The 17,307-nt window shown below is 35.8% G+C and overlaps 1 protein-coding gene across 2 annotated transcripts in view; it reads left to right on the top strand.

The window, feature by feature from the left end:
• lingo2.L (leucine rich repeat and Ig domain containing 2 L homeolog) overlaps positions 1 to 17,307 on the top strand; it is a 129,920-nt gene that overhangs the window by 34,360 nt on the left and 78,253 nt on the right. The window contains exon 2 of one of the 2 annotated variants that reach the window (XM_018257742.2): positions 3,252 to 3,313. The exons of the other annotated variant lie outside the window; for it this stretch is intronic. Coding sequence (XP_018113231.1) covers positions 3,309 to 3,313 — 5 coding nt within the window. The 5' untranslated portion in view covers positions 3,252 to 3,308. The remainder of the gene's footprint in view (positions 1 to 3,251; positions 3,314 to 17,307) is intronic. 2 annotated transcript variants of the gene reach the window in all.

The raw sequence follows: 17,307 nt of genomic DNA, 5'->3' as shown, positions 1-17,307 counted from the left end.
ATTTATATAGTATGTGGAATTGTTGGAGAGAGGGGGAAATAAAGTATGTTATAGAAATACAAAAATGACCCAGGTTTTATAGATACTTAACCAAATTATTGATCATATGAAATACAAATTTCTATAAAATCTTCACTTCTTTTTCCTGTTTTTACTTTTGCCAACCCTGTTTATTGCATTCAATCTGCAGAATGTTTTTTTTTTCAGCCACAGAGGAAACTATAAGTTGTGACTTTACATATATTACCTAATGTATTTTTAGCTAACAAATTTTTTTGACGCCCATAGACTTTAATGGGCACCCACGACATTTCGCCGGCGGCAAATTTTTGGCAAAACAAAACGGTTCAAATTCGCCCATCCATACTTATTTCTCTACTTAGAATACATGCTGAAAGACAATGCAGTGCTATAAATATGATCTTCAAACGACTTCTAAAAGATGTAAATTTTATTCAACAGCAGAATATCTGAGGAATGGCTGATTTGGAATATTCTTTCAGATGCTGTAAATGTTAGAAAATGAAACGAAACGTGTGTTTTTTTCAGTTACCTGGAAGATGTGCATAATTGAATATATTAATTATTCAAGGAATACATTTATTTTGGATTTGAAATGTTTTATTGTGCACTGTGATAGTCTCTTTTGAATTACTATATATATATATATATATATATATATATATATATATATATATATATATATATATATATATATATATATATATATATATATATATATATATATATATATATATATTATAAAAAGACCAGTGATATCTACCTGGCTCTGTGCAGCTGTTGATTTATAATTCTAACAATCTTCAGAGGCTCAGGAATGTTAACTGAACATGTAGCCATATGATATACTGTAGAATGATTATGTAAAGTTTACTGAATGTCAGACAGCATTTTCATATACCAAACTGGCAAATAAATATGGGTATAAGGCCGGGCCAGGCTCTAGGCAACCCATGCGTAACCGCGCGCAACCAAGTACGCGTGTGTGTAATCATGCACCCCCAAGGACGTGCGTGCGTAACCGAGGACGCGCTTGCACTTTGACTCCAGAAAGCGCACCCACTTTTTACTGAGGTAACAATTGCCGGACTAGGGGTAGGCTGCATGTGAGGTACGTGCCTGGCGCCCCCCAAGCTTTGTGCCCTAGGCACGTGCCTCTTCTGCCTACCCCTAGTTTCAGCCCTGGTATAAGCATTGCAAATGGAAGTTGTGTGGCTATTCCTTAATAAATATTCATATTTCTATCAATATGTTTCCAAGTGAACCAGAGGAAGTGATTAGCATTTTATTTTCAGCCCCACAGTGTTCTTTTAACTGTGGTATCAAGGGATTATCCTCATCAGCTGACAACCCTCGTGGCTTGTAGAGAAGGACTGCGTTATGCTGTATAGACAGATGAATTGTTAATGAATGCATGAGAAAGCTGGCACTGTGGCCAACTTCATGTGGATAAAAAATTACAGAGCTTCTATCTCAAACCACCAGCCAGTTCATTGGATTTATAATGGAAGTATTGAACCACAGCCCAATCATACTTAACATGCAGAAAAACAACTGGCAGTGGGTTCATTAGTCATCATTATTGAACTATTATATTGGTTTTGATCCATCCATACAGATCTTTGGAATTGAGGCAGGCATTGATTTGTTCTGAATCAATGACATTTTCAATGAAGTTTTCTTTTGGCTGGTCTGGTATATCAAATCCTGTTGTCTCAGGTAATGATAAAAATCAGTATGATATTCGTTGAATCAATCTTAATGCATTATAGAATCCATCAACCTGTTGGATCAATCAAAGGTCAAATGCCTCGGAAATCAAACTTTACTAAATCTACTACTTGAATGTAAATAGTTGCGTAAACATGAGGAGGCACATTTACTATTGCTTGAGCCTCTGTGCTCAAGCAATTCATTATAGAAACTTTGTCTGAATTCCTGACCTTACCTCTACTTGCTGCCGACCAGATTGTAAAAGAAGAAAACGGCATTTACTTTGCCAGGAGTGGGGTTTTGAGAAAAATAAAAAGCTTGTCAACAAGCAGAAGTAATCAATTACAGAAACCACAAGTAAGGTCAAAACTCACACACTGTTTCTAAAAACGATTGTTCTAGCCCAGAGGCTCAAGAATTTATAAATGTGCCCCATACAGTTTTCTTGCCTGAACAATCGTCCCCTATAAAAACAAAGTAACATGGGCGAAAAAGAAGTCTTGAGGATCCAAACAGGTAAAAGAACACATTCAAAATTAGGTAAATATTTACATATTTAAAAAATATCACTTATTAAAATATATTACTTATTAAAAGTATTACTGATCATTTACTAAGTAAATAATTAAAGACTTTACACCCATAAGTGAGCAAATGCATAAATAATCATGGTAAAACATTCAGAGTCAAACATCAAAGGAACATCTCTTAATAATATATGACAGAATTTATTCCTAAACAATTATTATAGATCAGATTATTTATGATGAAAAGATGCCAGTGGCATCTCAGCTCAACACTCTTCTGATCACTATTTTATTTCTTCCATTTTGAATGTCACAACACTGGCGTCCTTTGAAGCTTAAAGTAAAATTTGCAATGTCAATGAGCAGCACACTTTATTTAATATAGATAAATAGGTTTCATTTGCTAGATTATATTCATCATGTTGCCATAACTATTAGCAATGACATTAGAAAAGTCATTTATGTATTGTTAAAACAAATTACATTTGGACAATATTGCTGTAGTGGCAAACAAATGAGTATAGATATACATGGCAGCATTTTATTCATATGTTGTACTTACATGCTAAAAAAAACAAGATCATTAGAAATAACCCAAAAATATATTGTTGCTAGTAACACGTAGCAAGGTTTGCCTTATACTAGAATCTTTATGGTATAGTTTTAGGGCTCTGGAGTAGAACAAGCTCCTAAAAGGTGCTTTGTAGGCGTTAATGTTAATATGACATGAAGTAGCAGTGATTATATACTGTAAGTATCCCTTTTCATCTGATTGGGCTGGAGCTTCATAGGTGAATTGCTTTAGCAACACTTGTTGCAGGTTTCTTCGAATAGAATTGGTCCAATACAGAGAAAAAAGAAGGGAAGCAATTTTATATATATATGTGTGTGTGTGTTCATATTTTAAAAAGAAGGACATTATTTGACTGGTTACTTTTTTGTATATCTTTGAATGCATTAAGAAGACATTTGTTTGTGTTTAACTTATAGGCCATCACACAATAAGGAATAGGTTTCTTCATCATTAAAGAAACGAGAGAGGTATTTATGGGGTATGTATAATCCTAAAGTTTTATTCCATTTATTAAACTGCCACATTAAGAGAACAGCAAATGTATTAACCTTTTATATCTTGTGTTTTTTAGCTTAAATATGCTTTGAAGAATCTAAGTGATTACGCAGTATTCAAAAGTTTCGAGCAATAGTAAATTTGCCACCTTGCACCATTATATAGCGTTATCTTTTGCATCTGTTCTCATAATTTCATATTAAATTGCCCCATTACCACATCAACTCACAAACATACACTACATGGAAAAAGTTGTACAGCATTTGTCTAGATGTTTCCCATTAGTTAGTTCTTATATACAGATGCAGCCACTTTGGTTTGTCTGTTTGACACAGAATAACTAAACACAGATATCCCATTTATCTCATTTAACACAGAAAACTGTGTCACAACATCCCATCTAATTAAAGCATTCACCATTGTGAACAATGGTGCTTTGGTATGCTAATGAAAAGGTTAAATGCATTAAATGAGTTAAGATAACTTTAGATAACACAGTTTCTTCAATTAACTCTGAGTCATGACGCATTTAACTCACAAATCCAAGTGGCTTCATCTGTATGTATGTATGTATGTGCACTGAGTAGGATTCTTATCTGTGTCATGTAGTCTTAATGGTTTCAGACTTCAGGGTAAAATAGCATAGACTCGTGTTATTTTTTTCAAACAGAGCTGTAAAATTTGCAATCTTCTACATGCTGACCTGTTGTGTAAAAGCAATGTTGTTTGATGCTGAACATGCCATATTGTTCTACCGTATGTACCTCACACAGTAGTATCCCATAGACTGAGCTATTCTGCAATGCCTACAGGAGATACCTCCCAGTGGTTATAAACACCCCTATGTAGGAACACTATATTGCAATCTTCTTCCACTTCTTTGATTTTCCTTGGAGCAATGGGTCAGGTCAGATTTTGCAAAGTGAATAGCTGGCTTTTTGCTATGAAGTTTTTTGGTGTACTGTGTATGTGCACCCAGACCATAACTGAGAGAAGATCTAGATAGGAGAAGGACATGGCAATGTGGTGCTCTTAGAGTAGTGCCCCAGTCTTGTACAGTTTTCAGTGAACTGGAGCAGTGACCTGGAGTCTCGGGTAAGTGATTAATAATGGTATTTGGCACCCAAAGTGATTATACCTTTCTTGCTCCTTTAAAATGTACATAGTACATGTACAAAGTATATAAAATATACCATGGGTCTGACTTATTAATGCCGGAACCTAAAGTTACTAAAACCACTCATGAGATCCTGAACTCATATGTAGCTTCTGTATTCAATTACATGGGCTTGCTGCCAATTGTTTTTTTAACCCAAGCTGTTTTTTAAAAAAAAAAAGTAAAAAGTTTGGCAGGTTTTTACATGCCAACCTAGAACACCAAGCTAGGTGCCAAGCTAGAACACCAGTTAAGATCAAATGATCTTAGATACAAAGGTGAATATCCCTGGGATTATATCATGGTTTTCATTATTTTAATGTTGGACTTCAAAGCATCCAACTCCTTTTTCCATCGTATTTGCAAAACAGACAAATTCTCCATATCAAATATCATGGTTTATACATACTCTTAAAAAAAAAGTGTGTGTGTGTGTGTGTATATATATATATATATATATATATATATATATATATATATATATATATAAAATACACAAAAGCCATGAATATCTTGTAAATTATATCATTATAAACGGTGAGTTCTGATGTCATTTCTGTCACACGACTCACTGAAACTTGTGTATTATAATAAAGTACCCCCAGTTGCAAAATATGAGGATATTAGAAGTTACCTCGGAGTTCCATGACCTGTATAAAAACTCTTCGGGCTCGTGTTTTTATATAATTTACAAGAGGGGGCACTTTATTCTATATATATATATATATATATATATATATATATATATATATATATATATATATATATATATATATATATATATATATATACACAAACTCGCTGATCCGCACTCCTCTTGGCCAATCCTCTCGTATACCCGGGTGCTGCTACTGGGAACTAGTAGATACAAACTGGAAGATAGAAGCGCACTCCTGGGATTTCTTCAAAAGCAAATCATTTTATTAAATTCTCATAGCAGTAATCGACGTTTCGGCTCGTGTCCAGAGCCTTTATCAAGATTACATAAAAATATAAAAAAGCTATTTAAATACACACTGCCCCCCAAGGGGCGTGCCCAGTGTCACCCACCAACCACCAATCACTACAGCCCCATAGACATCATCACAAAAAACGGTCTTCCGTATTATATGTTATTATTGTTTTTAAAATCTTTATAAAAAATCAAATATTGTCGGAATAAGTCGCTGTTGCTACAGCACCTGTATGGCATAGCCTCAATCTAATAAATACAGCAATAAATACATAAATACTTTATAAATAAACCACACAATAAATATTAAATATTAAGACATAAATTTTGTAGCCGAATTGCATAATAGTACTCTAATCACAGAGGTTATCCACATTGTAACTAAATTATCTCTGGCTAAGGAAACAATTGAAGAAACATTGTTCATTTAAACCTTTTGGATACATGGTGCCCAACCTCGTAATCCAGTACGTCTCCCGTTGTAACAGTAACCTAGACCTATCACCACCGCGTCTAGGTTCTGGGACATGGTCAATGCCAATATATTTAAATGTAGGCAATCTATGCCCTTTTTCCAAAAAATGTTTAGCAACTGGTTTCACCGATTTCCCATCTCTATAGGCTGTACTAATAGCGGATCTATGTCCATCAATGCGTAATCGCAGGGTCATATCTGTTTTACCTATATAAGAAAGTCCACATGGACAGGTTATCATGTAAATAACATGAGTAGTAGTACATGTAATACGATGTTTGATGTTAATTTTCTGTCCCGTGAGGGGATGGTGAAAAAACTCGCCCGGTGACATATACCTACAAGATGTACAACTGATACACCTGTAACACCCAGGTTTCCCAGCTTTAAGCCAACAGGATGAAGGTTTCTGATAACATCCCACTGGGTCTGTTGCAACCATTAAATCCCGAAGATTTTGTCCTCTACTATAGGCCATCATTGGGGGTTTAGGACATAGTCTACCAAGGTCCTTATCTGCTCTAATGATGGACCAATTATCCTTCACCAATTTATCTATAGCGTAAGATGACGTATTAAACCTAGTTACAAACGTCATTCGCCCCATTCTATCATCTGATGTATTAGCAGAACCCACAGTTCTATTCTTGGCCAGATCCAATGCTTTTTGGAGAGTTCTGGAATTATATCCCCGCTCTTTAAATTTATCCCACATTTCCTTAATCTGGGTCTCACATTTGACATTATCCGAATTATTCCTAAGAACCCGGCAAAACTGTGATATCGGCAAAGATTTTTTAAGGTTGACAGGATGGCAACTGGAATTGTGTAATAACGTATTCCTATCAGTTGACTTACGATACAGTGAATAGTGTAGTCTATCATGTTCCTTCCATATCTCAACATATATATATATATATATTTTACACAATAGCCATGAATATCCAGTATATTATATCCTTATCACCGGTGCTTAGTGATGTCATTGGTTATAATTGGAGCTTAGTGATCGTGCATCAAAATTTGTTTTATTGCCCATAGCCTTCAAAGTATTTTGGCAAATTTTTGCAGTTTCGAGAATTTCCGGCAGGGCGTAAAGGGTCAGATTCGCCCACCACTGCCTGTATTATAAAATAATTTATATTTTCTGTTCCTTCTGTAATAAATGCATACTAATTCTTGTCTTTGAGGTATGAAATGTTGTTCTTTCATTGCTAATTTGCAAATAAAATAATTTCTGATTTAGACCAATCAATGGAGGTTTTTATAATTTGATTGTTTTACATGGACCCACATCAATACAATCACATGTCATAGAAAGATCTTAGGATCTCATTCATACAGTCATGATGGTTTATTCCCTGACCTGAAACTACTAATATAATCAGGAAACAGTACGTGTTTTCTTGTTGATAGGATTGATGGGTTTGTTGGTTTTTTTATTGTCTGTGATGGAGCAGAGCCACAATTTTTTCTGTTAACTCTTCACAATAACTCCATTCTATTGATTGCTGCTTTCATTAATCCCAATTTGATGAGACTATGAATTCTTCAATGTGACAGGCCAAGTATTTCTTGTGCACTTAATTATTTTTACACTATAAAGTGATATATTATACAGTGCAAAGCATCTTACAAGAAAAACAATCTGACAGTTTATGTTTAATACTTTCAACAGGTATGGGACCTGTTATGCTGAATGCTCGGGACCTTGGGTTTTCCATAATTTAGATCTCTATACTTTTGGTCTACAATAAAATAATTTAAACTTTAAATAAATCCAATATGATTGTATTGCCTTCAATAAAGATTAATTATATCTAAGTTAGAATCAGGTACAAGGTACTGTGGTTTTATTACTGAGAAAAAGAAAATAATTATTAAAAATGTAAATTATTTAATTAAAATTGAGTCTATGGGAGATGGCCTTTCTGTAATTCAGAGCTTTCTGGAAAAAGGGTTTCTGGATAACGGTTCATATACCTGTACTATACATTAATGTTCATGGATTGGCCTCCTTTTGATCTCCTAAACCGCTATATATTTTTTTTTTAAAAAAAAAAATTGTTAATATATAGAAAATATTGTACCACCTGTTTTAAAATATTAGGATATTAGAAGTCACTGAGGAGTTTTTAAGCATTTAAAGGTGCAGTGTCAAAGGCTGAGTTCTTTTATATAAGTTGTGACTTTAAGGGGGTTATTTATCAAGGTCCGAATTTATTTCAATATTGGCTGCTACAAACTCCGATCTAACCCGCTTAGGTTTTTAACACTTATGCATTATTACATTTTCCTGAAAATTACCTTTGAGAGAAAATCTCCGATTTGCATGATTTTTTGGTGAAAAATTTTTTTTTCACCTGAAAGCTCCGAAAACATTCTGAAATTGCCCGAAACCCCAGACACAACCAAAAATCAACGGGACTGTTCCCATTGACTTTTATGCAACCTCGACAGGTTTGAAATGCCGAGTTTTTATACTCAGGCATTTTAGCCCTCGGGGTTTAATACATTCCGAAAAATTTGTGATTTTTTTTTTAAGCCTATTATAACACAAAAAATCATGAATTTTTCGGATTTCAGGGAATTTCGGGTATTCGGAGCTAAGTAAATAACCCCCTAAGTGAGTCATCTGATGCAAATGACAATACTAAGTACCTAGCTGATGACATCACTAATCAGCGTTTATAAGGCTATAACTTTCTGTTACTCCACATTGATTTCACTGTCCATTTCCTGGACTCACTGGTGAGCCCATGGATCTAGCAACTGATGCTTAAAAAAACAGAATGCCATGATTCTGAGAAAAAATATTATGACCCTAGAATGCCCTTGTGAGTCCAGGAGGCAATTGGATCTGTGTCCTCAAAAAGAGATATTATTAGACAGCTATACATGGGTACAATTTAATTGTTAAATTGTGCTGATCTGATGGATTGGTCATTGGGCTGTTGGTCATATCATTGGATAAAAAAGCAGAGGTTTAGCCAGTGTATGTAGACTTGATAACTTGATATAAGCAGAAAAGGTAATCTAATGTCCAGTTTTCTGTGTTGGCCAGTCAACTTTGTTGCAGTCTTACCAGAGGATGATGGGTCAAACTGAGGCCACATATGCACAATTGAACAGTACTCTTAGAAATTGATTGAATTGTAGAAGCTTTCTTCTTCTAATCCAATCACACAAACTCTTATTCTTGTAATCCTATCACACAGATAATCTGCGATTCATGTCAACTCAGTAGTGAGCCTGTGAGAGGCAGAGAGTTTAAACAAGATTAGGGGATGAATAGATATGAAGCCAGGTGAATCAAGTTACATTAAAAAAGGTTTTGTGACATGTGTCCTGTTCTCAACCCTCAAGTGTATTAGTGTCTCTCTGTGTATACAGAATCTATTACACTCTGTATGTTGGATATTTGCATAAATACATTTATGCTTCCTCAAGCAACCTACAGTATAACTAACATCTAAAGCCTACATTTTCCTAGCATGTATGTTAGTTGGAGATATCTTCCCCACCCAAGCCACATCATTTGTACTGCATATACCCCCTTTATTTGCCAGCGCCATTACATTTTCCTAAAACAAATAGCAGACTTCACCCGGCTGACATTTTCCCTCTGACACATCATCAGTAACATTGACATCTGCAAACAGGACATGTATGCTGTAAAGTTCATGCAATGCAGAATCCAGGTTTACACAGGCACAACATACTTCATTGGCTTTTGGACTGGAAGGTGTGTTTAGTAATCTGAACTGAGAATAACCGAGCATGCTCATGAGCCAACAGCCAAAATAGAGTGGGTTAGAGGATCCACTTAGAGCAGTGATCCCCAACTAGTAGCTCGTGAGCAACGTGTTGCTCTCCAACCCCTTGGATGTTGCTCTCGGGTTCTCAAAGCAGGTGCTTATTTTTGATATTCCAAGCTTGAAAGCAAGTTTTAATTGCATAAAAATTATGTATAGTGCCAAGTAGAGTCTCCTTTTAGGCTGCCAGTCCACATAGGGGCTACCAAAAAGCCTATCACAGCCCTTATTTGGCACCCCAAGGGACTTTTTCATGCTTGTGTTGCTCCCCAACTCTGTTTACATTTGAATGTGTCTCATGGGTTAAAAAGGTTGGGGACTCCTGATTTAGAGGATTTCTAAGTGATTAAGGGGATGCTACAGCCTTACTGTTAACTTTTTAATAACCAGAGTTATCTAAAGATTTCAAAGAGGCTGTTCACATTTTTGTGGGGGAGGGCTTACATGTCCTAAATCAAAAAAGGTCAGAGCGATCAACAAAAGGTTATTTTCCTATTATATAGATGAATGTAATTATAATCAAAAAAAATCATTGGTTTAATTAGTTGCACAAATAAAATGATAAGTATGAGTGCCTGAGTAATGATGACACACCTGATGCTAAGGTGGCCACCTTGTCAATAAAAATAATACTTAATAAAATTGTATTTAATAGGGAAGGCAGGTAGCAAATAGAGGACATTTTTTCCAGAAAAGGTAGCAAACCTACTCAGTGTCTAGCCTTCTAGCATGTCAAAATATGAAGATTCTAGCAGTTCTTAGTTTTACATACTGCTCTGAAGCATCTGCTATCTCACAAGTTTGCAGACTTTCAGGTTAACAGGTTTGATGAAATGGGAAAAGCTTGCCTTTCATATGATAAGCAGTCCATTCGCAGACAAGATGAAGGTCATTGCAGTGTGAATACTGATCACTGGGACAAGATGTTCTCTTAAATCATCCTGTAAATGTACCTATCGTTCAGCGTGCTTATGTGAAACAAATCCAGCTAGAGCACGATGATGTCATTTCCATTACCACCTTTAGAAATCGAGTAAAAACATTACCTTCAGAGCCATATATCCATTCTGTGAGTTAATATATATCAGCCATAGTAGCCTCAGCAGCACTAGCAAACTAATATCACAGCAGCCAATTTATTATCTGTTATTAAAGGTCATATTTTGAAAACACCTTCTTTAATGTCCATTATTTGTTTATTTATGTATTGCAGAATGTATGACTGTTTAGTATTTGTACGATACCAGGCAAACAACAGGGGGGTGTTTACAGTGCACAGAGGTATCAATATTTTTCCTTATAAAACACTTAGCTGTGAGCCACACATTAGTGATTAAAACCGGTTGAAAAGATGAAACTGAAAATCCCCACAGAGAACTTTGCAAGCAACTGACCCTTTTTGCCCCAAGATAGTTAGATAGACACCGATAAATGTGTAGATGACAGACACTCGGTATTAAACAGCTATTGTTTTTTTTTTTCTTTCAACCCATTTTTTTTTTCAACCCACGGCTGTCTATTTTGAAGGGAAAACAGTGGTTTATGCATTCATCCATTTTAGGTGTCCATGATATGCTCACAGATCACACCGGGATCAATAATTAGCAGAGTAATTCTGACAAATCCACCCAAGCTATTAACAAAGCATCGGAAACCATGTACTATTACACGTTAATAGAATAGGCTTGAGAGTAGAAAATCGGTGTACTTGAAAGGTAGCACAAATTATTTCAAAGGCAGAAGAGAGGGTGCGTACCTAGTGTTGCTTGGCAACCTTAGCTCCATTCATAAGAACAGAACAAGCACAGAGAACCTATACACTGCTCATGGAAATATTCACAGAGGTGACTATTTGAATTAACTCACCCTCCATTTGCTTTGAGAAGAGCCAGTTCAAACATTCTGAAGTATTTATTTCTTTGACAGGAATAGTTAAAAGCTCTCATTTGCCACCCTCCACTGTCCCCTGCTTCCTTCCTGCACAGTGTTCGACTAGAATAAGTGTCCCTTCCAGCAACACTGACCTACATATGTAGAGTAGCGCAGCAGAGTTCAGGGGCATCATGTTTGGTAGCTAGAGTATCTTCAGCCCTGATAAATGCTATGCTTTAAAATGTATATACGGTATATTGCCACCATAGTAAAATCATCTTGCATAAATCAGCCTGTTAATTTAGCATAATACTACTACTCCTTGTTTGTTTTTACATTAAGGCATAAAGCCTGTTTTTATGGTTCAAGAAAAGCTGATTTTGCCTTTTGAGGCTCTAATTCCCATATCTGTCAAGTGTGTCTAATGGGAAGAAACATAATGCATTTGTAAATAATATATGGTCCTTTACATTATGTCAGCTACTATCTCTATGTATTTTTTTTTTTTTTATACAGGCAAAGAGTTGTAGGAAGCACAAATCACAAATCATTTATCATGTTACTTACAATGTAACATACTTAGGTGCAGATTTATCAAGGGTCGAATTTCGAAGTGCAAAAAAACCATCGATTAGGCTAGTTCGATATTCGAAGTTGAATTCGTAGGATTTTTAACATCGTACGATCGTACTACGATTGTACTTCGAATCGAACAATTTGAACAATTTGAACGATTTAATCGTACGATCGTACGATTTCACTTCGACTTCTAAAAACTTAGCCAAATGTTGGCTATATGTTCTAGGAGGTCCCGATAGGCTAACATAGCAATTCGACATGTTATAGTGGCGAAGTGTCGAAGTCTAATTATTTTAAAGAGACAGTACTTTGATTATCGAATGGTCGAACAGTCGAAGCATTTTCACTTCGAATCAAAATAGAATTTGGCCTATTCGATGGTCGAAGTACCCAAAAAATACTTAGAAATTCGAAGTTTTTCAATTCGAATATTCACTTCGAATTCACTTCGACCTTTAGTAAATCTGCCCCCATGTGTTCTACACCTGATGAAGGCTTGTATTTTTTGCATAAATCAACCAATAAATGGTATTATGTTTCTGTGTTTTTTCTAAACAATGGTGCTAAAATGCTTACACCTTAATACACACACTGGTGTGGGATCTGTTAACCAAAATTAATATATGAATAGTTTTCTGAATATAGCCGAATGCAATTGTTATTCCAACTAGATGGATTTAAACTCATTGTCTGATTTTTACATTGGGGTACAACAAAGCTCAAATTAATAAAAATCACACAGGAAATATTTATTTAACATTTAGAAATAGCATTGCTACTTTTCAGAGCCTTTATGGGTTTTAGATAATATATTTTGTAGATAGATTGGTTTATAATAGCAGTGCAATTATTTTGAAATCTAGAGTAGACTGCAGTAGTCCATGTATTAAATGTATTAAGTAGCCATGTATTAAAGACATGTAGTCTGTGTATTCTATGTATTAAAACTATTTTTTAAGTGATGCCAGAAAACAGGTAGCTCATATTCCCTATTGTCTCTATTTAATTCTCTATAGGCTACTTCACTGTTCACTGGAGCATTGCCGGCAGGCACGCCATAGAGGCCTGCACACACAACATTATAATTACAATATGGAAATTAGCTTATGTGCAGCAGATCTGATGTGTGCCTTTGGGGATTCATCTCATAAGAATACTTCCTCTACCACAATAAATGTAGGGCAGTGAAGGTTTAACTTGTGTAGCCAAAGAAACAAAAATAAGGACGAGAAGTAATAAAGTATAATGTTAGCGGTTAAATATTCCAATTTGCAGACCTGTACAAAGTAATGAACAGTGACATTTCATTTTATAGTTTTAAAGCATACTGTTGAACAGTAACTAACAATTTTATTAGTGCTGATGAATATTTCACTTCCTAAAAATGTGTTTTGTCTGCTTTGAACAGTCAAACACCATTTTGTTGTGTGGAGTGATAGTGCTTAGGGCTGCTCAGCAACATCATTAAGCATTAACTCCTGTTTCATCATGCTGAATATCTAAATATAATCAGTTAAGAATTCTGACCCTTTTCTGAAGTTATTCTTCACTATTCTCATTCTCAGCATCTGCCTTTCTTCATGCAGGGGTTGAGAGTCTGATTTTGAATGATGATAAGGTCTAATATTGCCTTGGGGGGCATGAAAGATCAGTCGGAAAAGAAAATTCCCTGGCACACAAGTCATGCATTCGCAGGGCGAGCCCTTTCAGTTTTAATAATGCGGAAGTGCAAAGTTTCGGGGACACGTTTTTTTGTCAAGCATTGTGAATACGTGGTGCAGAAAACATTTAAAAGATGCTCAATTAAGGACAAATAACATATAATTAACATAAACAACTATAATTGGAGTTCTCAACCCAATCTAAAATATTTGAGTGATTCAAAATTAGCATTTTACATGTTTATCAGTTATACCTATAAGAATTAATACAAAACCAGGTAAAAAAAAAATATTATATCTTTTTTTGTCAGTGAGTTTTTTTGTGTGTTTGCATGTGTCTCAGACTCCATCCTAGACTGCAATATGCTTTACTACCTAAACAAACATGGAGTTCTATATATTACCTGCGAAAAAACTTCATGCAGTGAAATAGATATGACTACAAACCAGTCAGAAAATTCAATTCAGAAGCTCTCCAGACTGATTTCATATAAATCCATTTGTTTACAAATTGCGCAAACCTGTGTTGCCGTAATTGATTTTCCAGTTGTGCTGTGAGACGTTCCTGTTTCTTCTGCTTTACTTCACTTTACATTCACCCTTGTCTCCTGAGAGTTCTATCATGTTGCTGCTCAGACTGAATCAAGTTCTATGGGGCAAATGTGTGTATAGCATCAAGATACCATTTGAATATTAAATAATTTATTGTGTTTTTGAAGCTTTAAACATAGCCTTAAAAGTAATTACAGTAAATCATGCAAATTTATGGGCAAAAAAAAGCAACATTTGCTAATATAGCTTGAGAAACCAGATGGTCCCGTGCTATGACTACACTATTTAAACATTTTCTAAATTAACATTATCTGCTGAAAGAGATTTTCCACATTGAAAGTTAAGATGATTAAAAATGAGAAGCCAAGTGTAATCAAAACATTGAATACTTTTGGAACCATTTCTACGAAAAAAATAATTTGTCAAATGTCAAAAACCACTTTTCAACCTTACAGCTTCATTTATTCAGGTGCTTGCTCTGTTTTTTGTTGAGTGTCTTCGCTGCAGAGATAGTTGCTTTGCCAGAATTTCAGTTGCCAGTATATTTTGTAGAAACTTTAAATAAAGGCATCCTACAAAGTTTTTAGTTCTCTTGAAATATGATATATCCATGGCTATCAATAAGCAACAACGATGACTAATGTTGTAAAGAGATCTGTGACCTCGATTTCACGTGCACTTTTCAAAATCTCCTTGATGTTACATAAAGATGCCCCTGTGACTGTTATTTCTCATGAAAGGAAAGTGTTTTTCCTTTCACGAGTCTTGATGATGATTCCTTAATCACAGGCCCTGTACCAAAGGCACCAAAGTTAGATTGTGAGCTCTATGGGACAAGGATTAACTTTATCTAAATTATTTTTGTACCTTGGTGCTTAAAATAATTAGCACCTTACTGGAACAATGGTAATAATAATGTAAATGTAACAACTTACCCCGGTAGGGGTCGCAGGGACGCCCGCCGCACTCCAAGCGGGGACTCCCGCCATGATCTTCTGCGCTGTTCCTAGGGCGCGCGCGGCGCATCTTCTTGCGTCTAAAAGGCGCACTGACGTCATACAATGGCGCGAATTTTAAATGGTGTTTAAAGGTACATTTTCTTTTTACAAACTGCCCGTGATAGGATTGTGTTTCCTGGTGCTCCTGAGCCTTGTGCTATTTGTTTCCTGTATCCTGAACCTGTTTGATTCCTGTTGTGACCCCTGCCTGGCTATTTGATTATTCTGACTTCTGGATCCTGACCCTTGTCTGATTGCTGACTACCTCTTCTGATTAACCCTCTGATTGACTTCCTGGTTTGACCCTTGCCTGCCTGACTACATTTATTCTCTGCCTGCCTCGACCCGGCCTGATCTGACTACTCTATTGCCGAATGCCTTGTACTATGACCTTCTGTCCAAAACCTTTGCTCTACAGTTGTGCCCCTCTGCCTATCCAGAACCTATAACCTTGCACCTCTCGTTTAAGTCCTGGTGGCATCCAAGTACCTGAGGGCTCCTCCTGAGGCACAAAGGCGGTCACACTACTGGTGAAGCACGAGCCGAGACCAGGGTGCCTGGTATTTGTTCTGGTGTTGGGTGCCGACCGTTACAGTAAATCACGCAATTGATACTAAATTTACAGACTACAAATATTTTAATAAAGGCAATTAAAAGCACTGGGAGAGGCTTTTATCAATACCGCGCCACTTCACTAAATATCTCCGCTGCTTCCTTAATTCCAACTCTCATACAAAGTTGGTCAGTGCTGCAAAGTATCTAAAAGAGAATGAAGCGCACATAGGACAATACTGTTTTATGTTGTCTGATAAGGGCAATCCAGCCTCAATAGGGTTTAAAGGTGTTCAGAAAAAAAAGGTTAATTGGATCCACCCAAGGTGCACAGACGAATCAGGGTTCCCTTTTGGGCATGTACTTACAAACAGTCAATGTTCAGCTTGCATGTCATATTTGTTTTGTGTTCTGCAGTTGATTCATTACTCTATACATGAAGTGGAGATAAAAGAGAAAATGATAATAGTATAATTCCGTTACTAAATATTTTAAAAGCAATCACAGAACGCCAATTGCCTACTGAGAAACAGTTCAGCATCAAAAGCACATCACATTCCAAGGTAAAAGTCCGGACTCCTCAGAAGGATCTGCTGTTTGGAGATATGGTGGTGTTCAGGGAGTAGCAATTGGTGCCACACTCACCAATTGGTATGGACATCAAAATTACGGGAATATCCCCTTATCCAGAAGAACTCAGGTCCCAAGCATTCTGCATAATAGGTCCCATGTCTGTATTTTATATTGCACAAACACATTTCCACAGCACTACAGAACTTAAATGAATGTATAATTCATATCAGTCCCTGTCCCAGTGGAGTTTACAGTCTAAGGTCCTTGCCACATTCGCACATAAAGATATTAGAAATCACAGAGATGTAACATGACCATAATAGGCACCAAGCTACAAGCCCAAGTACTTTTATATAGAGTATGGGTACTTTATTTCTTATAAGAATGCGACATAACAGAAGTATCATCTTTAAACTCTGATTATAACTGTAACATTACTATTTATAACAATATATTTTATTGGACTAGTGTATTTTAAGTTTATAAAATATAAAAGGGCTAAGCTATTTTCTGGTATATATTCAGGGTGCTGCTAAGATACTTTATGTAAATTATCCATTAATATTAAAAATGGTACCGTACTTGAGAAGGCAATACTAAAATTACGATAAAATAAACAAAAAAAAGAGAGACGCATGACATACCAGTAATGTTTATAGAATTAACTTATTACCTTACCTAGAAAATGTCACACATACCATACAAGAAAGGGGGATGCCCTTTCTTAAAGGGCACACAACTGTATTTGCTGTTAATCAGGATCCTATGGCAACCACTCAGCAATTAGCTTGG

This window comes from Xenopus laevis, chromosome 1L, assembly GCF_017654675.1.
Source record: "Xenopus laevis strain J_2021 chromosome 1L, Xenopus_laevis_v10.1, whole genome shotgun sequence".
NCBI lineage: Eukaryota > Metazoa > Chordata > Amphibia > Anura > Pipidae > Xenopus > Xenopus laevis.
The sequence above is the reverse complement of the archived record's forward strand: the minus strand, read 5'-3'. Positions and strand labels throughout refer to the sequence as shown.